This window comes from Mustelus asterias, chromosome 9 (genome assembly GCF_964213995.1).
Source record: "Mustelus asterias chromosome 9, sMusAst1.hap1.1, whole genome shotgun sequence".
Classification (NCBI taxonomy): Eukaryota; Metazoa; Chordata; class Chondrichthyes; order Carcharhiniformes; family Triakidae; genus Mustelus; species Mustelus asterias.
Window position 1 is genome coordinate 64,208,072 of NC_135809.1, and position 26,869 is coordinate 64,234,940.

The following is a 26,869-nucleotide window of genomic DNA, read 5'->3' on the forward strand; positions in this document are numbered from 1 at the left end:
CCGGTAAGATCTTCCAGTCCTGGTGATGTCTACGGTGTAATGCGTGGTTCGCCATGAAGGGTTGTCTTCAGCGGGACTGGAAGATCATGATGGCAGGAAGGGCCAGAAAATCCTGCCTAATGGCTTCAGTGGTACCAATGTTTAACTGAACAAAGTTTCTGCTCACCCAAGGCAGGGAATTCAGATGCACAGGGTTAAATTCAGGTCCCTCATTCAGGCAAAACACTTTTTTTGATTTAAACTGCAGGTGGTGGTGTAGTCACTGTATAGGTGGTAGGGATGCTGCAATTCAGAGTGGACCAGGACTGGCGTGGGTGGCCACAGCAAGGACTAGAAAACATGCGTCACACCTAAGACATTGACATGTGCGCAGAAAATGAGGTGAAGGACAAGTTAATCTGATTTTGGTGAGACAAATGTTGACCAGGACACTGGGAGAATTCCCTGCTCTTCACATAGTGCCATGGGACATTCACCAGGCTGCCTGAACCATTGGAAGCAGCAGTATTGTCACTGTACTAGCAATCCAGAGGCCCAGGCTAATGCTTTAGCAACAACGGTTCAAATCCCACCATGGTATCCAGTGTAATTTAAATTCAATTAACAAATCTGGAATTAAAAGCTGGTCTTGAAACCACTGTGTCATTAAAAACCCAACTGGTTTCACTTTAGGGAAGGAAATCTGTCATCCATACCTGGTCTGGCCTACATATGACTCCAGAGCCACAGCAACATGGTTGACTCTTAACTGCCCTCCGAAATGGTCAGCTCAAGGGTAATTAGGGATGGGCAACAATGCTGCTCTTGTCAGTAATGCCCAATCCCATGAAAGGATATAAGAAAGTTGATGTTGCTGTTCTCTGACCTGCTGTTCAGTCATGTGTGACTGCTGTTCTCAGCAATTCCCACTGATCCGGAGCCTACAAGAGTTATTCCATCATCGAATACAAGTTGATTTCTTTCAACTTCCTGCATGTCAGCATCTTTGTTCCCTTAGTTTTGGAGTTCAATATCAGAGAAAACAGTGGAGGTAACAGATATGTGGCAGGAATGCTGCGATTCAGAGTGGACCAGGACTGGCGTGGGTGGCCACAGCAAGGACTAGAAGACATGTGTCACACCTAAGACATTGACATTGACATGTGCGCAGAAAATGAGGCGAAGGACAAGTTGATCTGATTTTGGTGAGACAAATGTTGACCAGGACACTGGGAGAATTCCCTGCTCTTCACATAGTGCCATGGGACATTCACCAGGCTGCCTGAACCATTGGAAGCAGCAGACGGGCCCTCAGTTTAACATTAAAAAAAAATATAAGTATAGACAAGACCATAGTTAGGACTCAGAATTGGATTCTGAGCGAGTATGAGCAGCTAGGGGTGAAATTAAAAGGTAGAATCACAAAGGTAATAATCTCTACATTACTACCTAAATCACCAGCAAATTAGCATATAGTAAATAAGATCAGAGAGTTGAATATGTGGCTCAAAGGTTGGTGTGGGAGAAATAGCTTTTGATTCATGGGGCATTGGCACCAGTACTGGGGAAGGAGGAAGCTGTACCAATGGGCTGGTCTTCACTGTGCTGGGCCTAAGTGTTCTAGTACGATATGATCATCATTACAGAGATGTGGTTGCATGGTGACCAAAGCTGGAGACTGAAAACTCAAAGATAGTTGAAATTTTTGGAAGAAGAAAGGAAAAGGGAGTGACGAGGCTCCGTTAATAAAGGAGGAGGTCAAGACAGTAGAGAGAAATTATCTTAGTTCGAAAGAACCAAATGTAGAATCTGTTTGGGTGGAGGTGGGAAATAGCGAAGAAAAAATCCCAGTGAATTCAAAAGCTGCAAATGTAACAACTTCATTCAAGAAAGGAAAGAAAACAGAAAGCGGGAAACAACAGGCCAGTTAGCCTCTCCAGAATTTAGGGAATTTTGGAAGATCACAACTAATGCATCCACTATCTCGGCAAACACTTCTTTTACAACCATAGAATGGAGACTATCTGATCCTGGGGGACTACAGCCTTTGGAAAAAATCAAGAATCCATTATTAAGGAAGTGACAGCAAGACATTTAGAAAGTCATCATATAATCAAAGAGAATCAACATGGTTTTGTCACAGAGAAATTGTGTTTGACAAATTTGTTAGAGCTCTTTTAGGATGTAACAAGCAAGGTGAATAAACGGGATTTCCAAAAGGCATTCAATAAGGCGCCACATAAAAGGTTACTACACAAGGTAAGAGTTCAATGTGTCAGGGTTGGTATATTAGCATGGATAGAGGATTGGCTAACAGGAAACTTTCAAATTGTCAAATGTAATAACAGAATCAGTGCTGTGGTCTAGCTATTTATAGTCTATAAAATTCCTTGGATAAAGGGACACACTACATTGTAGCCAACCTTTCTGATGACACAAAGATGGGTAGGGAAACATGTGGAGGATACAAAAGGGAAAAGGATAGGTTAAGTGATTGGGCAAGAATTTGTCATGTGGAGTATAATGTGGGAAAATGTGAATCTGTCCACTTTAGCATGAAGTATAGAAAAGCAGTGTATTCCTTAAATGGAGCATGATTGCAGAATGCTGAGGTACATAGGGAACTTGTTTGTGAATCACAAAGATTTAGCATACAGGTACAGCAAGTACTTAGGAAGGCAAATGGAATGTTAGCCTTTATTGCAAAGGGGATGAAATATAAGAGTAGGAAAGTCTCGTTACAATTGTAGAGGGCATTAGTGAGACTGAACCTGGAGTACTGTATACAGTTTCCCTTTTCTTAAATAAGGAGGGATATACATGCATTGGAGGCAGTTCATAGAAAGTTCACTAGGTTAATTCCTGAAATGAAGATGTTATTGAATGAGGAAAGCAGGTTGAGTCCATACTGATTAGAGTTTAGAATAATGCTAGTTAATCTTGTTGAAACATTTAAGATCCTGAGGGGACTTGACAAGGTAGATACTGAATGTTTCTTCTCGTGGGGAAATCTAGAACAAGGGAACATAGTTTAAAAATAAGGGAATTCCCATGTAAGACGGAATGAGGAAAAACTTCTTCTCAAACGGTGGCACATTGGTTAGCATTGCTGCCTCATAGCGCCAGGGACTCGGTTCGATTCCGGTTTGGGTCACTGTCTGTGGAGTTTGCACGTTCTCTCCGTGTCTGTGTGGGTTTCCTCCGGGTGCTCCAGTTTCTTCCTACAGTCTGAAAGACGTGCTGGTTAGGTGCATTGACCTGAACAGGCGCCGGAGTGTGGCAACAAGGGGAATTTCACAGTAACTTTATTGCAATGTTAATGTAAGCATTACTTGTGACGAAGAAATAAACTTAACTTAACTCAAAGGTGCATTAATCTCTGGAATTCACTACCATAGAGAGAAGTAGAGGCTGGGTCATTGAATGTACTCAAGGCTGAGATAATTCGATTCTGGACGTCCAAGGGAGGGAATCAAGGATTATATCAAGGCAAGAATGTGGAGTTAAGACCACAGTTAGCTCAGCCATGATCTTATTGGAGTTTGGATGGTGGAGCAGGCTTGATGGGCCAAACGGCCTACTGCTGCTCTACCCCTGCTTCTTGTGATCTGATGTTCCGTAATCACGTTCTATCAATCCTTTATGTTAGAATTTTTTCACAAGACCTTTAGAATGTGTCTTTTTTAGGATATTGGTAACAGTGAGCTATGTGAAGAGTAACTTATACAATGTCAATTATTTCACATTCACTCCATCACATTCACCAAATCAGCAAGATAATTTGATTAACATGTTCACTATTTTGGTTTCCCAGATTGCCTGGATCCACTACAGTTTGCCTACCACCGCAACAGGTCCACAGCAGATGCCATCTCCCTGGTCCTGCACTCAACCCTGGAACACCTAGATAACAAAGGCACTTATGTCAGACTCCTATTTAGCGACTACAGCTCAGCCTTCAACACCATTATTCCTACAAAACTCATCTCCAAACTCCGTGGCCTGGGGCTCGGCTCCTCCCTGTGACTGGATCCTGAACTTCCTAACCCACAAGACCACAATCAGTAAGGATAGGCAACAAAACTTTCTCCACGATCAACCTCAACATTGTGCCCCTCAACGCTCTCTCCTCAGCCCCTTACTATACTCCTTATACACCTATGACTATGTGGTCATATTCCCCTGCAACTCGATTTTCAAGTTTGCTGATGACACCACCATAGTGGGTCGGATCACAAACAATGATGAGAAGAAGCTCAGGAAAGAGATAGAGAATCTGGTGAACTGGTTCAATGACAATAATCTCTCCCTCAATGTCAACAAAACGAAGGAGATGGTCATCAACTTTAGGAAGCATAGTGGAGGACATGTCCCTGTCTACATCAATGGGGACGAAGTAGAAATGGTCAAGAACTTCAAGTTTTTAGGTGTCCAGATCACTAACAACCTGTCCTAATAACCCTCCATGCCGACACTATAGTTAAGAAAGCCCACTTTCTCAGAAGACTAAAGAAATTTGGCACGTCAGCTATGACTTTCACCAACTTTTACAGATGCACCGTAGAAGATATTCTTTCTGGTTGTATCACTGCTTGGTATGGCTCCTGCTCAGTCCAACACTGCAAGAAACTACAAAGGGTCGTAAACAAAGCCCAGTTCATCACTCAAACCAGCCTCCCACTCTCTCTTCCACCTTTTTCCATCAGGAAAAAGATACAAAAGTTTGAGATCACATACCAACTGACTCGAGAACAGCTTCTTCCCTGCTGCCATCAGATTTTTGAATGGACCTACATTAAGTTGATCTTTCTCTTGAACCCTAGCTCTGACTGTAACACTACATCTACACTCTCTCCTTTCCTTCTCTATGTACAGTATGCTTTGTATAGCGTGCAAGAAACAATACTTTGCACTGTATACTAATACATGTGACAACAATAAATCAAATCAAATCAAATCAAATCATTATTTTATGTGTGTTCTTTTTGCGGTGAGTGTTAGAACACTGTGATGTGTTTGAACCAGGAGATCTTTTCGGCCATTTCTGACTTTGTAGAGGATGTGACCACTGGCTTTGGAGTTAAGAGGGACGGTACTGGCTTAAAATCTGGGAGACTAGCAGTTTATTGACCAGACAACCAACCAATCAGTTATTAATAATCACACAAAAGTAAATCTTTTTCCAATCTCCTTCCAGATGGTAATGAGCTATCACAGGATACTTGTGGTTTTGTTAGGTACAAAAATGGATTTTGTGCTGGTCACCTCTGAGGAATGGAGCTTTCTATACTTGGCCATTTAAATGCAGCTGGGATACAAATAGGGTGACACACATTCAGAAACTGCACATGGTCATCATGGGATGCCCACCCTGGGTTACTTATATCAGCTGTTCAGTTTAAAATAGCCGTGAGCAGATAGTCAGTGCAACAGTATGTATCTTCTGTCGATTTCTCTCTACCTCTCACTAACTGAGGCTCGTGTCTCCAACTCCCTCTCTGTCACCAGCTTCCTCTTTCTCTAACTCCCTCCCCCCTCTCTGTCTCTCTGTCTATCTGTCTCTCTCACTCTCTCTCTGCCTGCATCTGTCTCTAGCTCCCCACCTATGCAGAAGACTATGGTCTTTGCCCTATATCCCCAGCAATCCCATGCTCAGATCCGTGGAGAAATACATCATTATCTTCCCAGAGGCCAGCCCTCAGGATCATTAAACAAACACGGGTTGCACCTGGGAAGAACATAGAGTTGGGAAAAACTTGAAACAATGAATTAAGAGTATTACCACAATGTTAAACTATGTTGGATTAGTTAGGCCTCCTGGGATTGATACATTAAACAGTTCTGTAACAATACAACTGTCCATTATGTGTTGTATATGTTAACAGGATCCAAGCTGACTGGTGAAGTTAAAACAAGAATATAAGAGCCTTTCTTTGTTGAGAGTGTTTATTGACTTTGTTCAGTCTGGCTGCCAAATTCTCCGACCTCGCTGCAGCGGGAGTGTGGAGTGAATGGCAGGTAGGATTCGTGCCCAATGACTACCCATAACCTACTTCACTGAATCGCAACAATGGCATTGACATGACAACAACAATTTTAACACACTATACCAGTATTTAACTCTTATATGCCCAATATCTGCTGAAATGGTAATGTTTCTTTCAGTATATTCTGGAATCATTGCGAACGTTACATTGATAGTCACCAAGCTTAAATTCCGAGTGAGCAGATTAAAACAAAATAGACACTGAATATAATACACTCAAAGTACACAGCAAAAGCCTCCAGCTCAGTGTTTGTGAAGAGAGACTTGGCTTACAGACAGTACAGCAGGGTATTGAGAAAGACCATGATAGCTGCCAACCAAACAACAGTGTAAATTATTGAATGTTGCTTTACCTCAGCACAGCACAGTCTCCATGCCCACCCAAATAACACCGTCACAGCATCATGAGATCAATCGAGTTGACTCACTGCTCCCTATTCATCAAACTGGCCTCATTTTGCATCGTCCTCACCGCCCCTCCCCCCACCCCGTCATTTATTCCAGACAACTTAATTTGCTGTAGAATTCAACTTTGTACAAACAAATTACAGAAATCACTGCACGCCATCGCCAGGAGATGCTGCCCAGTATTCCCACTCAATCACTTGGCCCCATTAAGGGAGAAGTTACTAGGAGAGTTTCTAGACTTACGCAAGGAGTGCCACTCATCTTGTCGGATGGTTTTAGTGATGTTGTATGAAAGGTTTTTCGGAAGGATTGCTGAGGAGTAGTGATATTTGATTGGTGTACATCTGTTTATCACACCTGAGAGGAGAGAAACAAACAAAGGTGTTAGGCACTTTTGACAAGAAGACTGCACATCACATCTTCCTATACAGATTACCCACTGTTACCATGGAGTTGCTTTCTCTGTCACCCTCTTTCGCTCTCTTGCTCCTCCTCTCACTGTCATTCTCTTTTTCTCTGTCTCCCCATCTCTCATTGTCACCCATCTCTCACTCTTTTTCGCTCTATCTATTTCTTTTTGTCTGAAATTCGTTTCTCAAACTCTGTCCCCCACTCTCACTCTTTCCCTCAAATTCTCCTCCCTCCCACTTTCTTTCTTTGTCTCTCACTCCCTTGCTCCTATATTTTCTCTCTCTATCTGTCAATCAGTCTCTGGTTCATCCTCTCCATCTTCTCAGACCATTTTCCTAACACAAGACCTGGCTGGATGAAAAGTCAAATCTGTCCTTGCCGGAATTTTTGGGCGGGATTTTCTAGCAGCCCTCGCCCCAAAACTGGACAATCCCTCCCGAGGTCAACGGACCTTTGCATGGTCACTACTCCCGTGGTGGGTGGGATGGGAAAATTCCCCCCCTTTAGGTCCGGCACACCTTTACCAGCAGAAATCACTGGGAGAATGGCGCCCATCGATTCACTCACTCACTCGGCACATTCACACTAAAGTTAAAGATTGCCTCACTGATACATCAAAAAGGATGAAAAAGAATTTCAGGGGACTGTTGGGGAAATGCTGGAATTCCCTGTTACAAACGAGCACAAACTTGATCTTTAATTATTTAAAGAATATTTAATTATTCAACACTGTAGTTTTTTATTAATCTGGATAGCTTCTGAATTAACATGCAGTCTCCTATTGCCTTCCTTACTTAGTCCCTCACGAGTAGACTCATCACAGCTGCATCAGCCTCATCTTGGCAGAAATGAAACATTCTAGAAGTTCCATTAATTCTCTACAGATGGACCAGGATGCACACAAATGTAACAATCCTCGTCAATGTGACATCTTTTCTTTAACATTTCATCAATAGAAGAAAGTAAAAAGCAGGTATGCATCCAAAGACAGCACAATGCCCCCACTGACAGGGCTGTGCTGTAATGCTTGTGTTTTATAGATGGATAGCCCTTTATCGTGTCAGGCAGCAGAAGCCATTCTGTGATTCACAATGTTTTATTCTTTACACTATAGATCAGTATCAGTTTCCACTCTTTGATTCGGGATCCTGTTCAGAAACCACACCCTACTGGGGAAATCCAGCTCTTACAGGCAACATCACCAGCTCCCAATTGAGTCTGCAGCTCGTCCTGGTTTACACTTAAAGGGACTTACATTTCTGACAGTGTCACTAGGGCTACATATGGCATCTCTTTCCACCCATCCATTCCCAGTGATCCGTCACGCTGCTTCTCCAACTTCCGGTGCTGGATGAGTCAAAATATCCCCCAAGTCATTATTGGAAAGACCAAAGCATTGGCTGGAATTCTCCACCCCCGTTTCCCCAAAGCTGGTGGAGCAGAGAATCCAATGGGAGTTTCCAAACGGCTTTTATACCGGTGAGATTTCCCATTCAGATTGTCTCTGTAAACATCACCCCCTCATCCCCCCCCAATGCCATAATGAAGTTCCCGCCATGAAATGTCGGGTATCTCTCTATCATACATTCTCACTCTATAATCCCCCAACATTAGGATTACCCCCCACCCCCTGAGGAAATGAGGGGTTTACAACAGTTCTTGATCAGCGAGGAGAGGGTCATGCCCTGGCACTGTCTCCTGGCACTGCCTGGATGCTGTCCCCTGGCACTGCCCCAAAGGGGAGAGGGTCATACCTGTGCTCTGTTATTGCCCCCGGCACAGCCTTCAGGGAGAGAGGATCATGCCCTGGCAGTACCCTGGTACTGTCCCCTGGAATGGCCCCCAGGAGGCAGCGCCAGGGGCAGTTTCTATTGGGGCTAAAGGGATCAAGGGAAATGGGGGGGAAGGGGGATCAGGATATTGAATTTGATGATCACCATGATCCTGGTGGGGCAGGCTCGAAGGGCTGAATGGCCTACTCCTGCTTTGAGTTTCTATGTTTCTATGTACAAGGGTGCACTGCCAGAGAGGGGGTCTTCAATTGAATAGGTCTTTGTGACATTGTGGCACCCGCCTCCAGGATTCTTTTTAGCTAAGTATCAAATATATATGGCGGGAAAAGCCAGCAGGGGAGCCAGCGAGCTATGCACTCCTCCCCCTGCCTGAGGTCACCCTGGGATGATAAAATTCCACCAACTGTCTTTGGGTCCTATCACAAATTCTGCTTCCCTCCCCTGCCTGAGGCTGGTCCCAGTCTGTTTACAACCTTGACATCCTCTTCCTCCTGGAAGTGAGCTTCAGGTCCCAAACCCACTCCATCACTAAGACCGTCTACGTCCTTGTAACATTGTCCGACTCCACACTAGCTGCAGAGATCCACATCTGTCCTTTTGTTAGCTCCAAATTCAGCTATTCCCAAATGCTCCTGGCCAACCTCCCATCTTCCCAGCCTGTTCCCCGTAAACCTGAGCTCATTTAACATGCAGCTGGCCAGATCCAAACTCCCACCAACTCCCGGAAACCCATCACCCCCTGTGCTTGCTGGCTCACTTTGCTTCCCATGCAGCAAGATTTCAATTTTGAGACAGAAAATACAGAACTTGAACATCATGGAAAAGAGAAACACATTGTCGAATCTTTCCATCTTGCATTCATCAGGACAAACACAAGAATGCCAAATTTCAAAAGATCAGTGCAATCAATACTACAAGGAAAGATACTGATTAGTTGACAGGTCAGTATGTTCAAGCTCTGCGCCTTTTTCCAATCACCCAGGAACTTGAGGAACCTATGCTGCTGCATTGTCTAATGTCCTTTAGGGAAGGAAATCTGCCATCCTTACTCAGTCTGGCCTACATATGACTCCAGACCCATAGCAATGTGGTTGACTCTTAACTACCCTCTGAAAAGGCCAAGCAAGCCACTCAATACCAGGGTAATTAGGGATGGGCAAACAAATGCTGGCCCTGCCAGAGATGCCCATGTCCCATGAAGGAATAAGGGAAAGATCACACCAACTGTTGTGCCCTGGGTAAATAGGTCAGTTGTTTCTGATGGTGGTGGCTGAAGACCATTGGTCAGGAAACAGGAAAATCTCCTCCTCTCAGTTTAATGTTATCTGAGCAGACAGTTGAAGGAACGCACAACTTACATTATAACTAGAATAAACAGCCAGATTCTGCACACTTGATGAGCAGGTTCAGAGTGACAGGCACTGGAGCATTTCCATCTCCTGCCTGATTTCCCACTTGTCAGATTGATTCCTTCGCTTCTCTTTCAGAACTAATTTCCCAATTTGTCCTCTCTCCTCACTGTGTGTTCCCCCCTCACCTCCTGCTAGCAGCCCCAACCTCTCGTCTCCTGCTGCAAGCATGACCCCAGACCCTTTGTCCAGGGCAGATTTTGAAGGGAACACTATAACCCTCACCAGCAGCTCACTGGCTTTGCTTATTTCAGGGACAGGGATATGCCCTGGCACTGCCCCCTGGCACAACCCCGGGGGTGGGGTCCAGCTTTGTTTTTATGACAATCTGACAGCTTCACAGTCAGTTTTACTCTTAACAGTTTGTTACATTCAATTTTTTAAAAGGAAGATTCAGATTTCAAGCTATCATGTTGAGATTCAGGCTGATATTCTCTGGGTTCTCATCCAGTAACCTAATCTCTGCAGTTATTTTCTCTGGATTATTGGTACAGTAATATAACCAATTTATTACTGCACCCATTTAATTACACAGCTACCTGACAACCAATTGTCAATGTGACTGCTCTCAAATTGCTGACAGTCTCATTGATTCCAAACTCGCAGCACAGAGATCTTTAATAGCATTGACTCCAATTCAGCTGCTTAGCAACCCTTGCATTTTGTCTGTGACTACAACTTGAAATAGCACTGCTTCTCAATCTCACAGACAAGAGATGCTGTGAAAGGGATCGTACATTGCCTTGCAGCACCACCTTGTGAATTCCTCCTGGACTATGGAATTCTTTGATTGGTATCCAAGGTATCTATAAGGCAGAAGGCAGTCTCAAGGGAGATTTTCAAACAGAAAGCTCCTGTGACAAATGTTATTAAAAACCTACATTGGTGCTTTTCTTATCTGTCAAACTGAAGGTTCCTGAACCAAGCAGCCTGGTGAGAATACAAGCCCCATCTCGCTTTTCGACTGCTCATCGGGCCGCAGGCTAAGAACGTGCCTGATTTCTCTATTGGGAAAACTCCACACAGAGCACCACAGGAAAGGCTCAGGTCCTAGTCACAGTCTGTGCTTGGTTGGCTAGTCTCAGCAGTGTGGTGCTGAGACCCACACTGCAGAAGACCCGAGGCTCACACTATGCTGGAAAGCCGAGGCCCACACTGCGCTGGAAGGCCTGAGGCCCACAGTGTACTAGAAGGCCCGAGGCCCACAGTGTACTAGAAGGCCCAAGGCCCACACTGCACTGGAAAGTCCCGAGACCCACACTGCACTGGAAGGCCTGAGGCCTACACTGCGCTGGAAGGCCCAAGGCCCACAGTGTACTAGAAGGCCCAAGACCCAAACTGCACTAGAAGGCCTGAGGCCTATACTGCGCTGGAAGGTCCCAAGGCCCACATTGCACTGGAAGGCTCAAGGCCCACGCTGTGCTGGAAGGCCCCAAGGCCCACATTGCACTGGAAGGCCCCAAGGCCCACATTGCACTGGAAGGCCCGAGGCCCACACTATGCTGTGATAAATATTGTGAGTGTGATAAATACTGAGACAGTGTGATTAATACTGCAACAGTTTGATTAATACTGAGACAGTGTGGTTAATGCTGAGATAGTGTGATTAATACTGCAACAGCGTAATTAATACTGCGACAGTGTGATTAATACTGTGACAGTGTGATTAATACTGCGCCAGTGTGATTAATACTGCGCCAGTGTGATTAATACTGCAACAGTGTGATTAATATCAGAGAACAAATTAATAACAGATAACAAATTGAGTTTTTCTTTATTAGAGCCTTTCTCATAACAACCGTGTTATTCTAAGTGGTGCATTGATTCATCTGATAGTGGACTTAAGAAGGGGGTTGGCAGACAGGCAGTGCCACGCAAAGGATATAGGTCTCACCGTATTTTGAGTAGGATTTCAGCATGTGGCAAGGGGAAATGGTCCAAGGACACCAGGAACATTAGGCAGAGGGCAGAGGGAGATGGTATCACTTAGAATGATCCTATGATCTGGGGGCAGTGCAGAGCGTAAGATATTTTTAAAAGTTATTTTGAAGAAATGCCACAGACCAAAGAGAGAATCGCAGGAATAACTTACCCAGACACCAGTCATATGTTTCATGCTACGTAAATGAGGGACCTGATACTGTTGGTGAGATTAAGACTTAATTTCCAGAAAACAGTATATCAACATTAAAAAGTGCCGAGAAGTGCAGCTTTTCCAAGGAATGTTTTAAAACCCAACCTCTAACTAGCATAAGATGTGCCAAGACACTGGATGTAATCCTGCTTCAGAAGACCTACTCCCCTCACAAAACCAACACTGATAATTAAAAGCAGCAAATAGTTGTGGGAAATGAACTGCAGCCATTTCAAGATAGACATCTCTCTTACACACAGATGGCAAGTGGAGAGCTAGTATAGTATCTCTCCAAAGTGTTTGTCTGAAAGCATGGGAAGAAATCTCGGGACCAGGAAATACTGAGAACGAGGTCCCGGGTTTCCGATGCACTGAAGTACAGTTTCTGGAATTAGGATGATGCCCGGCAGAAAGAGGTATTTAGATTGATTCCTGGAATGAAAAGGTTGTCTTATTAGGAAAGATTGTACAGACTGGGGTTATTTCCACTGGAATTTACAAGAGTGAGGGGTGGCTTATCGAAGTATATAAGATCCTGAATGGTCTTGACAAGGTGGATATTTTCTCTTGTGGGTGAGTCCATAGTTAGGGGGCATTGTTTTAAAATTAGAAGATGGTGGAGGTGGGGGTCATTAAATATTTTTAAGGCAAAGGTAGATAGATTCTTGTTAGGCAAGGGAATGAAAGATTATCAGGGGTAAATGGGACTGTGGAACTCAATACAAACAGATCAGCCATGATCTTATTGAGTGGTGGAGAAGGCTCAAGCGGCCGAATGGCCTACTTCTGCTCCTATTTAGTATGTTTGAACATATGTCAGTACAGGGATCCAGCACTATCAGAGAGGGAGGGCGGGGGATTGCTGATTGAGAAAATGGAAGAGACAGATATCAATCCCCTGGAGTTTGTAGATATCTAACAGCACAGAGTGAATCAGAATCCCGCAGCCTCGTATGCTTCTGCTTTTCATATTTAAAGGTTATAAACATGGTTCAGAAGAGAAGTAATTTTTTACTGAATTTTCAGCAAGAACAAAGTGAAGCTGAGCCACTTGTGATTGACAGGGCAGTATCCAATCAGGGGGAAGTGCAATCATTCAAATCCACCGCACAGTTGAGCTTAAATCACTTGGAAAATAAGCTTCAAAAAAATAAATACATTCTTCGTAAACAATTTCTGTTTTCATTTTCAAACTGTCAATATAGAAACCAGTGATGCTTTTCTTTGCCAATGTTAACTCATGGGAGGCATCTATAATAGACAAGGGGAAGCTGTTAACATTGTCAATATGAACTAAGATTCAACAATTCAACCTCGAGTTTCTTTCAACGTCCTTAGGGAAAAGGAAAACTACTCTCAAATCATCATGGGATGGAAAACACACCTGGTCTTCAGATTCCACAGATGTGGTTGGAAAACTCTCCAATTGCCTGAGCAAAACAAACTAAGGCACTCTCTGTCCCATCAACACACTCAGGACAGGTACAGCACAAGGTTAGATACAGAGTAAATCTCCCTCTCCACTGTCTCCATCAAACATTTCCAGGACGGTTACAGCATGGGGTTTGATACAGAGTAAATCTACCTCTGCGCTGTCCTCATCAAACACTCCCTGGACAGATACAGTACGGGGCTAGATACAGAGTAAAGCTCCCCCTACATTGTCCCCGTGAAACACTCCCAGGACAGGTAGAGCACAGAGTTAGATACGGACGAAAACTCCCTCTACACTGTCCCCATCAAACATTCCCAGGACAGTAATATTATGGAGTTGAATATAGAGTAAAGCTCCCTCTGCACTGTCCCCATCAAACACTCCCAGGACAGGTCCAGTACAAGGTTAGATACAGAGCAAAGCTCCCTCTACGCCATCCCCATTAATCACTCCCAGGACAGGTACAGCACAGGGTTAGATACAGAGTAAAGCTCCCTCTACACTGTCTCCATCAAACATTCCCAGGACAGTTACAGCACGGGGTTAGAAACAGAGTAAATCTGCCTCTGCGCTGTCCCCGTCAAACACTCCCGGGACAGGTTAGATACAGAGTAAAGCTCCCTCTACACTGTCCCAATCAAACACTGTAAGAAGTTTAACAACACCAGGTTAAAGTCCAGCAGGTTTATTTGGTAGCAAAAGCCACAAGCTTTCAAACAAACCAATCAAACACTCCCAGGACAGGTACAGCACAGGATTAGATACAAAATAAAGTTCCCTCTACACTATCCCCATCAGCATTCCCAGGACAGGTACAATAGTCAGTTGACATCAGGGCTGTGGTAATATTTCTGTAATTTTGAATACCAATTCAGCACCCTGGCCAGCACTGATTCGTATACAAAAGTCAAAATGCCCCCATAAATATAACACAATAACAGCGATCAGACGTGCATAAGGCTGAATCGTTTACCTCATGCCCTACAATCTTCCAAGTTAACTGTGCTCCTCCAATTCTGGCCCCTTGGTCATCTTCTATTATAAGTAATCTCTCCACCATTGGTAGCCATTCAACTACTCAGGCCATAAGATCTAGAATTCTCTCCTTAAACCTCCCTGCCTCTCCCCCTCACATTCCTCCTTTAATGCACTCCTTAAAAGCCATCTTTTTAACTAAGATTTTGGTCTTCTAACATTTCCTTATGTAGCTCAGTGTCAAATTTCCTTAGATAATGTTCCTATGTAGTGTTCTGCAACATTTTATTCTGCTAAATGTACTGCAAAAATTCAAGTTGTTGTGAAAAAGTTGCTTATGATGAGAAAATATTATGTCAGCAGAGTCAATAAAGACTTGTAAACTTTTCTCACCATTATCCGCAATCCCCTCATTCTCTGTCAAATGTATCTTGAACGCACTCACACTATGAGGTTGAATGTCCTTTCTTGGAAACTCACTGTACAAGGTGTATTTGGGGTTGCTGCTCTCGTGCTGCAGAGAGCTGCTGCACTGCTCTCGTGCTGCAGAGAGCTGCTGTACTGCTCTCGTGCTGCAGATCTGCTCTCGTGCTGCAGATCTGCTCTCGTGCTGCTGCACTGCTCTCGTGCTGCAGATCTGCTCTCGTGCTGCAGATCTGCTCTCGTGCTGCAGATCTGCTCTCGTGCTGCAGATCTGCTCTCGTGCTGCAGATCTGCTCTCGTGCTGCAGCACTGCTCCGTGCAGCATCCCACAAGCTCAATGGGTGGGGACCATCAAACAAATGCTAGTGCCGTTCTTCAAGCCCAGCTGCACAAAAGTTAAGCCAAACTCCTGCAACATCCACCTCAATGGGAATGGACACTGTTCCCCGATGCATTTCCCCCACCAAGTTTTAGCTCTTTTCTCAATTCTCAAATGGCCACCGTACTGGAGAGGACAAAGGAAACATTTCAGAGACACTCTGAAATTCTCCTTAAAGCGCAGCAGCATTGACATTAATGACTGAGAGGAGCTCACTACCAATTATTCAAATTGGCAACCCTTGTCCATCAAACTCCATCAAACTACATCACACTTAACAGGTCCAGGCAGCGTCTGACCTGATCATCTGCCCCTCCAACACGGCAACATTCACGGCCGGGTGTTCCTGGAGAGGAAGCATGCCGTGTCCACTGGCATCATCATGGCATTCCGTGCCCATTGGGCACTACAGGGACTGGGGTGCCTTATCGACCCCTTTAATCACATTTTGGTTTAATGTTTTAAGTTTCATTTATGATTTATTTTTGTTTAAAAGTAGTTCCCCTTTAAGGGGTACTTGAAATCATGAAAGGTTTAATAGAGTAAATAAAGAGAATGATTTCTGACATCATTCCTCTGAGGCCGTGTCCCTTCACCAAATTTAGATGTATTTACATAGTAAGCAACACTCACACAGGCACTTCCTCATCCAGAGTATAAACCCAGAGTGCCAGTAACCCTGACACTCCACATTATGTCCACAAGCAGGACACCATGATTTAACAAGCCATTGCAGCCTTAATCAGAGAGCTTGTATTCTAAGAGGTCCACATCGTTAAAGTCATTAGTTTCCAATACTGAACAGTCGATAACCAGAGGACGTGGATTTAAGTTGATTGATGAAAGAACCAAAGATAAATTAAGAAAAACGTTTGTTACACAATGAAATGCTGATCTGAAATGCTCTGCCTGATACAGTCATGGAAACAAATTCAAATATCAAATATCTTCAATGAGAAATTTGATAAGCATTTGAGGCAGAAAAAAACAGTAGGGAAAAGCATAGAGGAGTGGGCCTATCTAACTGTTTGAAAAAGCTAGTACAGACTCTGTAATAATCTAACTGAGGCCAGTCTTCCGTTACCATCATCCTTTATTTACGACGTGCTCACCGAGTACAGGTCAAGCCCCAAAGTCTTTTGACTGCCGACCTGAGCGGAGCCAGCTGGTTTTAAAACCCCCTGCTGTCCTTTCCTTAAAGAGTGAGCCTCCAGTATTCCAGTATAAGGGAGCTCGCATTCCTCAGGGTCCACGGGGAAATCTATTGACCATCCTCTGTGGCCATCATAACATCCCTCCCCCTCAAGTCCGTTTCTTCCCTAACACCCCGCTACGGAAGGGCCTTTTCCATCACTTAGCGATCAGCCTAACGGTCGACTGGAGGCAGGAGCGGATCAGGAGTGTGAAGCGGATTGGAGGGAGCTCGTATTCTATATGGCCCTGGGGAGATCTGTTGACGATCCCCCCATGCCATCGTAACAAACTCCATGGGCTGACTGGCCTCCTCCTCTGCTGCTTATTCATTTATGCTATGATCCTACCATGCACAACCAACTAGCTAAACTCAGGGTTCAATACATAACTGACCAGGCACACTCCAGCTCCGACACTTAACTAACCAGGCAAACATGGCGCCTAATACATGGCTAACCAGATAAACCCATGGTCTAGTACAATGAGAATCTGAAAATAGATGAGAATGAAGTTTCATCAAAATTAAACGTCTGCAATCTCCTGGCAAATATATTCATTCAAAAATCACATTCTTGATTGTGATACGCAGAGTGTACACATGAAGAACCCCTTATAAAATGGGAGAAGCTAATCTCAAATGTTAAAAATAAACCTGGTAATTGATTGGACGGGTAAGGCTTGTCCAGGTGGTAATGCTTCCCAGGAGAAAGCATTCACGATCTGCAAGAAATGTCAAGTGCAATTAATTGGGAGGGAGGCCTTTGAAAGTAATGGGACTTGAGGCTGCAAAGGTGCATAGACAGATGTGTGGAATAAGCAGGTGTCATACTAATCATGTATCCTGTGATCATTAATTATTTTACAGTAATGTGCAGAGAGATATTGGACCAGAAATTAGATCAAGCTCGAATGTCATGGGACCATGTTAAATTGGCACTGCCTGTTCATTATTAGTCAGATGGGCAGCCAGCACTACTCTTGCTATTTACAGGTTATGCGCCTGTTGTGTTTGGGGGTGGGGTGTGAAATTGGGCTTCAGAGATGCCACTTAAACTCATGGTGCAATACATAACTGACCAGGTAAATTCCAACTTCAACACATAACTAACCAGGTAAACACAGTGTCTAATACATAACTAACCAGGTAAACACAGTGTCTAATACATAGCTAACCAGGAAAACACATGGTCTGGCATAATGAAAAGCCGAAAATAGAGGAAAATGAAGTTTCTTAAAGGGGAGCTGCTCTCAAGCAGCAGGAAAACTTTCTCACAGGGAATTAAAAAGGTCCAAAGTGGGGAATCTAGAGTCTCAGACATAGCGATGGAGGTCTTGGTACAGGTTGTCGGCAGGGGAAGGCAGTTCTTGTTCCTCTCAGTGAGGTCCTCCAGGAAATAAGTCCATCGCTAATTCTCAAAAGTTTTTCAGAAGGGATCAATCCCAAGAGTTTAACTGCCAGTACATGACTGCCATGCCAAATAAAGTCCAATGATCTTACCAGAGTGGTCAAGGTAAGAATCTTGCCTCTCAACTCAATTGCTCTCTCCTCACAAGGCCAACACCTCCAGCCTAAAAACTTGCAATACTCTCTTCACACTTTGCTTCACTCTCCAATAATTACTGCAGCACTTTTAACTCCTCCTCCTTTTCCTCGTATTCACACACACGGCATTTCCCATTCTCACCACTGTTTTAACCTAATTTCCTAACACTTCAGAAATCACACCAATTTTTCAACCATGACAGGCCCATTCTTTGAACAACTTTACAAGTCTGTCACTAGACCTCGCTGGTTGGAGGAAAGTGCCCCTGTTCTCATGGGTGCAAGACAGTTATGGCAGCAGACATCAGGCAGTGATGTTCACATTTTATCTTCTATTCCCATCTTTCTTGTGCTTCACCTTACACATGGTTTACAACAAGCTTAAGCTGAATTTCAATATCCACTCCTCTCTCTCTCACTGATCTGCCTTCACACTTGTCCATCTGTTGTTTCAGCTGCTGACTATATTCATGCAGACCCTTATTTAAATATTGTAACAAGTATTTTTTCTTAAGGGCAGTTCGGGATGGGCACAAAGGCTGGCCTTGTCAGCGATGTACACATTCCATGAATAAATTATTTTTAAAAATCCTAACTTGCACTCTGGAATTCTATGGCGGAGCTTGGTGCAATGTGAATGGTGATGAGCCTGAATCATACAAAGCACACTCATTCCTTCATCTTGTACTCTCTGGTGCCAGTTTTATGTCAGTCAACATGGACACTGGGTAATCAAATCTCTGGGCCATTGTCTTATTTGTTTGCATATTGACAATATTGCATGTAAATATCCGGGTGGGTTTAGACACCGATAAAAATGTCCCCCTCTGCTCTCTCATGGAGAACAGGGAGAACTAAATGGACTTTGGAACAGCCAGTAGCACATGTACAGTTTGTAGAGTGACATCAGTCAGATGGGTGTGGAACACCATTTAGATACTGAGAGTTAAGCACTGAAGTTCGATATTCAGTTCTATATCCCACAGGTTGAACACACACGTGGTGGGAAATAGTCGAGTGAAATGCTCTTTTCATGATGGCTTGATCGATCCTGCAATGTATTTGTCTTGTTGGTTAGACAAGAGATAGCCACAGTCACCTCCATCGAGATACACCACTGAAGAACATCCACTGACAACAAGCAGAGAAACATCAACCAATGTGAACTATGTGGATACTGCCTGAATTCCCAACGTAGGAGCTTAGGTGCAGGAGTAGGCCATTCGGCCCCTTGAGCCTGTTTCAGTATTCACCTAGACCATACAAAGAACAAAGAAAATTACAGCACAGGAACAGGCCCTTCGGCCCTCCAAGCCTGCACCGACCATGCTGCCCAACTTAACTAAAACCGCCTACCCTTCCGGGGACCATATCCCTCTATTCCCATCCTATTCATGTACTTGTCAAGATGCCCCTTAAAAGTCACTACCATATCCGCTCCCACTACCTCCCCTGGCAACGAGTTCCAGGCACCCACTACTGTCTGTGTAAAAATTCTGCCTCGTACATCTCCTTTATCAGGTCTCCCATTAACCTCCGTCGCTCCAGTGAGAACAAACCAAGTTTCTCCAATCTCTCCTCATAGCTAATGCCCTCCATACTAGGCAACATCCTGGTAAATCTTTTCTGTACCCTCTCCAAAGCCTCCACATCTTTCTGGTAGTGTGGCGACCAGAATTGAACACTATATTCCAAGTGCGGCCTAACTAAGGTTCTATAAAGCTGCAACATAACTTGCCAATTTTTAAACTCAATGCCCCGGCCGATGAGGGCAAGCATGCCGTATGCCTTCTTGACTACCTTCTCCAATTGCATTGCCACTTTCAATGACCTGTGTACCTGTACACCCAGATCCCTTTGCCTCTCAATACTCCGAAGGGTTCTGCCATTTACTGTATATTTCCTATCTGTATTAGACCTTCCAAAATGCATTACCTCACATTTGTCCGGATTAAACTCCATCTGCCATCTCTCCGCCCAAGTCTCCAGCTGATCTATATCCTGCTGTATCCTCTGATGTCCTCATCGCTATCCGCAAATCCACCAACCTTTGTGTCATCCGCAAACTTACGAATCAAACCAGTTACATTTTCCTCCAAATCATTTATATATATTACAAACAGCAAAGGTCCCAGCACTGATCCCTGAGGAACGCCACTTGTCACAGCCCTCCATTCAGAAACGCACCCTTGCACTGCTACCCTCTGTCTTCTTTGACCGAGCCAGTTTTGTATCCACCTTGCTAGCTCACCTCTGATCCCATGCGACTTCACCTTCTGCGCCAGTCTGCCATGAGGGACCTTGTCAAAGGCCTTATTGAAGTCCATGTAGACAACATCCACTGCCCTACCCTCATCAATCATCTTCATCACTTCCTCAAAAAACTCGATCAAGTTCGTGAGACACGACCTCCCCTTCACTAAACCATGTTGCCTCTCACTAATACATCCACTTATTTCCAAGTGGGAATAAATCCTGTCTCGAAAAATCCTCTCCAATAATTTCCCTACCACTGATGTAAGGCTTACCAGCCTGTAATAACCTGGATTATTCTAGCTATCCTTCTTAAACAAAGGAACAACATTGGCTATTCTCCAATCCTCTGGGACCTCCCCTCTAAGAAGTCTCACAATACCTGGTTAAAGTCCAACAGGTTTATTTGGTAGCAAAATTCTAAAAGCCACTGACAGCATCTCTGAGAGAATAGAGTCTGCATAACCCTTCGTCTTATTCCCTGGTTCTACACTGCAACCCCACCTCCCCACGCCTGCCCCAGTCATGGGAAACATCCTTCCTACATCTACCCATTTTGTAAATTTCAATCAGGTCACCTCTCATTCTTCTAGTCAGAACCTGTCAACCTGAGAATGACCCATTTATTCCTACTCTTTGTTTTCTGTCCATTAACCAGTTCTCAGTCCATGCCAGTATATTACAACTAATCACATGTGCTCAAATCAAGGTGGCACAGTGATTAGCATTGCTGCCCCACAGCACCAAGGACCCAGGTTCAATTACGGCCTCTCGTGACTGTCTGTGTGGAGTGTGTATGTTCTACCCTCTATGGGTTTCCTCCAGGTGCTCCAGTTTCCTCCCACACTCCAAATGTGTGTAGGTTAGGTGGATTGGCCATGGTAAATTGTCCCTTAGTGTCAGGAGGATTAGCAGGATAAATATGTGGGGTTACGGGAAGAGGGCCTGGGTGGGACTGTTGTCGGTTTAGGCTCGATGGCTTCTGCATTGTAAGGATTCTATGTTTACTAACATATTTGGGACCTTAGCAAGAACCTTTTGAAAATCCATAAACACCAAATCCACCAGTTCTCCCCTATATATTTTGCTAGTTCATTCTCAAAAAATTTCAATAGGTTTGTGAAACGTGATTTCTCTTTCATAAATCTATGTTGCCTATGTCCAATCCTGCTATTATTTTCGAAATGTCCAGTTATCACATCCTTTATATTAGATTCTAGCATATACCTCATTACTTGTGTCAGGCTAATGGGTCTGTGGTTTCCAGTTTCTCTCTCCCTCCTTTCTTGAATATTGGGGTTACATTTGCTGCCTTCCAAATGTCACGAATCATTCAGGAACCAATGGAATTTTGAAAGATGATCACCAATGCATCCACTTTCTCTGCTGTCACCTGTTTCAACACTCTGGGATATAGTTCATCAGATCCAGGGAATTTATCAATTTTCAGTGTTACATTTTACAAATAATAATTTCTTTCTGTTCCTCATTGTCGCTAATCTTGGATTCATGGTATTTCTGGGATCTTTTGTATCTTCCTCCATGAAGACAAAGTATTTACTTCTCTGCTATTTCCTTATTTTCCACTAGGAATGCCCCTATCTCTGCCATTAATGGGACCAGATTTGTGTTTGCTAACCCTCTCCTTTTTACATATCTACAGAAACTTTTACAGTCAGTTTTTATGTTTCTTACTCAATTCATTTTTGATTTTCTCTTTCTGTAACAGTTGCTCAGTCCTCCACTGCTGAATTCTAAAATCCTCAGGCTTACTTTTTTTTTAGAAACTTTATAAGGCTCTTCCTTTGATTGAATACAGTCTTTAACTTTGCTTGTCCGCCATGGTTGGATCACTTTTCCTGCTGGGTTTTATTCCTCAAGGGAATGTAAATTTGATGTAAACCATGTATTAAATGCTCACCATGGCCTGTCCACTTTCATACTTGTTAATGTAGTTGCCCAATCTACCACAGCCAACTCGCTCCTCATACCTTCATAGTTTCTTTTGTTTAGATTTAAAACCCTATTATTGGGTTGAACCACAGTCAACACCCGCCCTTCATGAGGTTTCTGTTCCCCCAAAATCTCACTAATGTCAAAATCGTGAATAGGGAACATGGTTTTGAATAGGACTCAATTAGATAGGTTCCAGCCATGCAAAGGCAGCATTAGTTTGGGCAGTGTTATGATGTGGTATCTTTATACAACAGATAGGGGAGTCTCTGAGCAGTATATCGGTTAAGAAACTGCCTCCCATCCCCCCGGACACTGTGGGACCTATTTTACCATTTTGATTCTAAGTGCTGGGCGGACTTGAAACTGGGAGTTTTTCAGATCCGACTTTTAGACCCATTCTCCGGCACCCCCCATACACACTCTGCCTGAAAAAATAACAGCGATTCCGAACCACACTGCACAAGCCTGTGGGCGGGGCTTAACGTGCCCAAAACCCTGCAGCTCCAATCAGCACCTCCAACTACGTATGCGGAGAAAAAAATGATAGAATGCGGCTCCCGGGCCGGATAATGCCTCCCCCTGGCCCCCGCAGACATTGTCCCACACCCACAACATTACTGACCTCCATCCACCCGCCACCCAGACCAATCACGGCCCCCTCTCCCCCACCAATTTCAGGCAGAGTGGCAGCGGACCCCCTTTCGCCCGTCACTGATCTCAGGCAGGGTGATTCCCCCTCACCCGCATCCCGGACCCTCCCGCATAAGGCCCCCATCTCCTCCGGACTCCGATAGCTGGGTGACACCTCCCTCTCTCTCCCCTGTCCCCAATCATTGAGGCACTGATCCACCATCCTCCCCCTCCCCATCAGCACAGCTGCAAGTGCTCACTTGCCTTCCCCTCAATGCTAACAAGCAAATTGTATGTAACTTGCTGGAATGCTCTGCCAAACCTACCTGCAGCTGATCTGCCCTAACGAGAGGCAGCTCCCTTAAAAACTCAAGAATGGACAGGCAGGCATTCCTGCACAAAATGTGCGCATGAACAGCCGCCCCCCCCCGCCCCCGCCCCCGATATTCTGAGGGCGACCTGGGGAGGCTACTGGATGCAGCAGAGGCGAGGCGGGACACCCTCTTCCCCCCCAGGAGGGCGCAGACCCGGGGGACTGATGGAAATGCGGCCTGGGAGGCAGTCGCTGCTTCGGTCAGTGCCCCCCTTACCGTGAAGCAGTGCCAGAAAAAAGTCAATGACCTCATCCTTGCAGCAAGGGTGAGTGCTGAACCCCATCTTGCATCTTCCCCCCAAATCTCTGCCAGATCCTCCATTCCCCAGCACCCTGAATGCTTCCAGCTCCTGACCCCCAAGCAACTCCTTCCTATCCTCCCAAGAGCCCCACTGTGCTTGCCCTCTCGGGGCCACCACATGATACTCTGCAGGAGTCACGCCATCATTTCTTTCACGGCTCCTTCTGTCTCCACAGGAGAAGACCGAGCACAGGGGAAGACCCGTGAGACGGCGAAGACAGGGGGTGGTGAACCAGACCTCCGGGTCCTCAACCCCTTTGAGGAGTGGGCGCTGGAGCTGTCAAGGGAAGCGGAGATGCGGGCTGTCAGCGACAGCATGGTCGGGCTGCCGCCAGGACGTGAGCACCTGTCGATCCTCCATTCACTCTGAGGCAACTTCTCGGGGATGAGGGGCAAGGTTTAAAGGAGATGTATGAGACATGTTTATTTGCATAGAGGGGGTCATGGGTGCCTGGAACTCACTGCCAGGGGGAGTTCGCCAATGCAGTTACAATAGTGACTTTTAAGGGGCATCTCTACAGCTATGTGAATGAACAAAGAACAAAGAACAATACAGCACAGGAATAGGTCCTTCGGCCCTCCAAGCCTGCACCGATCATGTGTTCCTAACTAGACCATCCCCGTTTGTATCCCTCTATTCCCAGTCTGTTCATGTGGCTATCTAGATAAGTCTTAAATGATCCTAGCGTGTCTGCCTCAACCACCTTGCTTGGTAGTGCATTCCAGGCCCCCACCACCCTCTGTGTAAAATACGTCCCCCGCATATCTGTATTGAACTTTGCCCCTCTTACCTTGAACTTGTGACCCCTTGTGTTTGTCATTTCTGACCTGGGAAAAAGCTTCCAACTGTTCACCCTATCTATGCCCTCCATAATTTTATAAACTTCTATTAGGTCCGCCCCTCAACCTCCGTCTTTCCAGGGAGAACAACCCTAGTTTACTGAATCTCATCTCATAGCTAATACCCTCCATACCAGGCAACATCCTGGTAAACCTTTTCTGCACCCTCTCCAAAGCCTCAATGTCCTTCTGGTAGTGTGGCGACCAGAACTGGACGCAGTATTACAGATGTAGCCTAACCAACGTTCTATATAACTGCAACATCATATGCCAACTTTTATACTCTATGCCCCGTCCAATAAAGACAAGCATGCCATATGCCTTCTTCACCACCTTTTCCACCTGTGCTGCCACCTTTAAGGATCTGTGGACTGGCACACCCAGATCCTTCTGTGCCTAAACTCCTAATGGTTCTGCCATTTATTGTATAACTCCCCCCTACATTAGAGCTACCAAAATGCATCACTTCGCATTTATGTGGATCAAATTCCATCTGCCATTTCTCCGCCCAATGTTCCAGCTTATCTATATCCTGCTGTATTCTCTGACAATGTTCATCACTATCCACAACTCCAGCAATCTTTGTGTCGTCCGCAAACTTACTAATCAGACCAGCTACACCTTCTTCCAAATCATTTATATATATCACAAACAGCAGAGGTCCCAGTACAGAGCCCTGCGGAACACCGCTAGTCACAGACCTCCAATCAGAAAAAGACCCCTCCACTGCTACCCTCTGTCTTCTATGGCCAAGCCAGTTCTGTACCCATCTAGCTAGTTCACCTTTGATCCCATGAGATTTAACCTTTTGCACCAGCCTACCATGAGGGACCTTGTCAAATGCTTTACTAAAATCCATGTAGACGACATCCACGGCCCTTCCCTCGTCGATCATTTTTGTCACCTCCTCAAAAAACTCAACCAAATTTGTGAGGCATGACCTCCCTCGTACAAAACCATGTTGTCTATCGCTAATGAGACTATTCAGTTCTAAATGTGTATAGATCCTATCTCTAAGAATCTTCTCCAACAATTTCCCGCCCCGGGGCCTTCTGGACTCCAGACCCTTCCTGCAGCTCCCACCCATCCTGGTCCAGACAGCTCGGATGAGTCCTCGGAGGATATGGGTGAAGGGACCTCCGAGGGTGGCACAGTTTTGGCGTCAGCTTCCACCTCACAACTCACCATCCCAGATACTGACACGTCGGTGGGTCCAGTTAGTGGTGAGGCTTCTGGGTCGCTCTCTGGTGAGCACGACACATCTGATAATGTACATCGGGTGGAGGAGGGAACGTCCGAAACCTCTGGCAAGTGGGGGCCTGCCGGAGACGAGGACTCAGCTGGCCCCAGGCTACATGCTGGGCCTCTGAGATCACATCTCCCTCAGCTGCTGGAGATGCAGCAACAGAGCCAGGGAATGCAGGAGGGGCTGACGGCAACACTGGACCGACTGGGAGGCTGTTGGGAGGAGTCCCAAAGCTTTCAGGCAGACCAGCCTGTATTGCATGCTTCCCAGGCCAACACTGTAAGGGTGGCGTCTGCAGTGGAAAGCCTGGGGCAGGGAATCCTCACTATGAGTGGCAGGCTCCAAGTGATGGCCGAGTCACAGCTGGCCACAGCTGAGGGACTGAACAGGCTTCTCGAGATTCTGCGGCCCATGGCTGAGAGGCTCAAGAGCTTGCAGGAGACCCAGTGGGACAGCGCTGAGACACAGCGGGCTACGGCAGCAGCCCTTGAGAACGTGACCCAGTCTCAGAGAGCACTTGCTGCAACCATTGAGAGATGGCCCCTGACTCAAGTGGCCATCGCAGAGGGCTCGACCACCATGGGTAGGATGCAACTGGTCCTCCCGGACTGGCGTGCTAGGTGACGCCGGAGCTTCTGGAGCTCACTGCAGAAGCACTGCCGTCCCATGGAGTGATCCAGGGGCCCACAGGAACCCCAGGGGAGGGGAAAGGGCTCGAGCCCACGCCTGGGCCTTCCAGCCAGGAGACTGTGGCTGTGGCTCCACCTTCTGACTCCCCCCTTCCTGACACCGGGGCATCTCAGGGGCAGCCGGATGAAGAGAGTGTCATGGAAACAACCCAGACACCTGGAAACAGGCCAGGGCCCTCAAGGTCTAGGGCCTCGAGAAGACACCCGCCAGGCGTATCACAGGCCATGGGGCGTGGTAAGCAGCTGGCCCCCTCCACCTCTGATGTACATTCCCGTTCTCAGTTTCACAGAACCGTGCCTGCCCCCGACATTCCTATTCCCTTTGCTCATCACCACCTTTTCAAGGGCAATTAGGGATGGGTTGGCCTCGCCTGCAATGCCCACATCCCAGAAAAGAGTTTTTGCAAACTGATGAGAATGTGCCAAGATTAGATGCTCATTCGACAGGAGGG

General features: G+C 45.5%; 1 protein-coding gene across 1 annotated transcript in view; it reads right to left on the reverse strand.

Moving 5' to 3' along the window:
* The window catches only part of tmem178bb (transmembrane protein 178Bb), a 428,056-nt gene that overhangs the window by 274,283 nt on the left and 126,904 nt on the right, over positions 1-26,869 (reverse strand). The window contains exon 2 of the mRNA XM_078220293.1: positions 6,677-6,790. Coding sequence (XP_078076419.1) covers positions 6,677-6,790 — 114 coding nt within the window. The remainder of the gene's footprint in view (positions 1-6,676; positions 6,791-26,869) is intronic.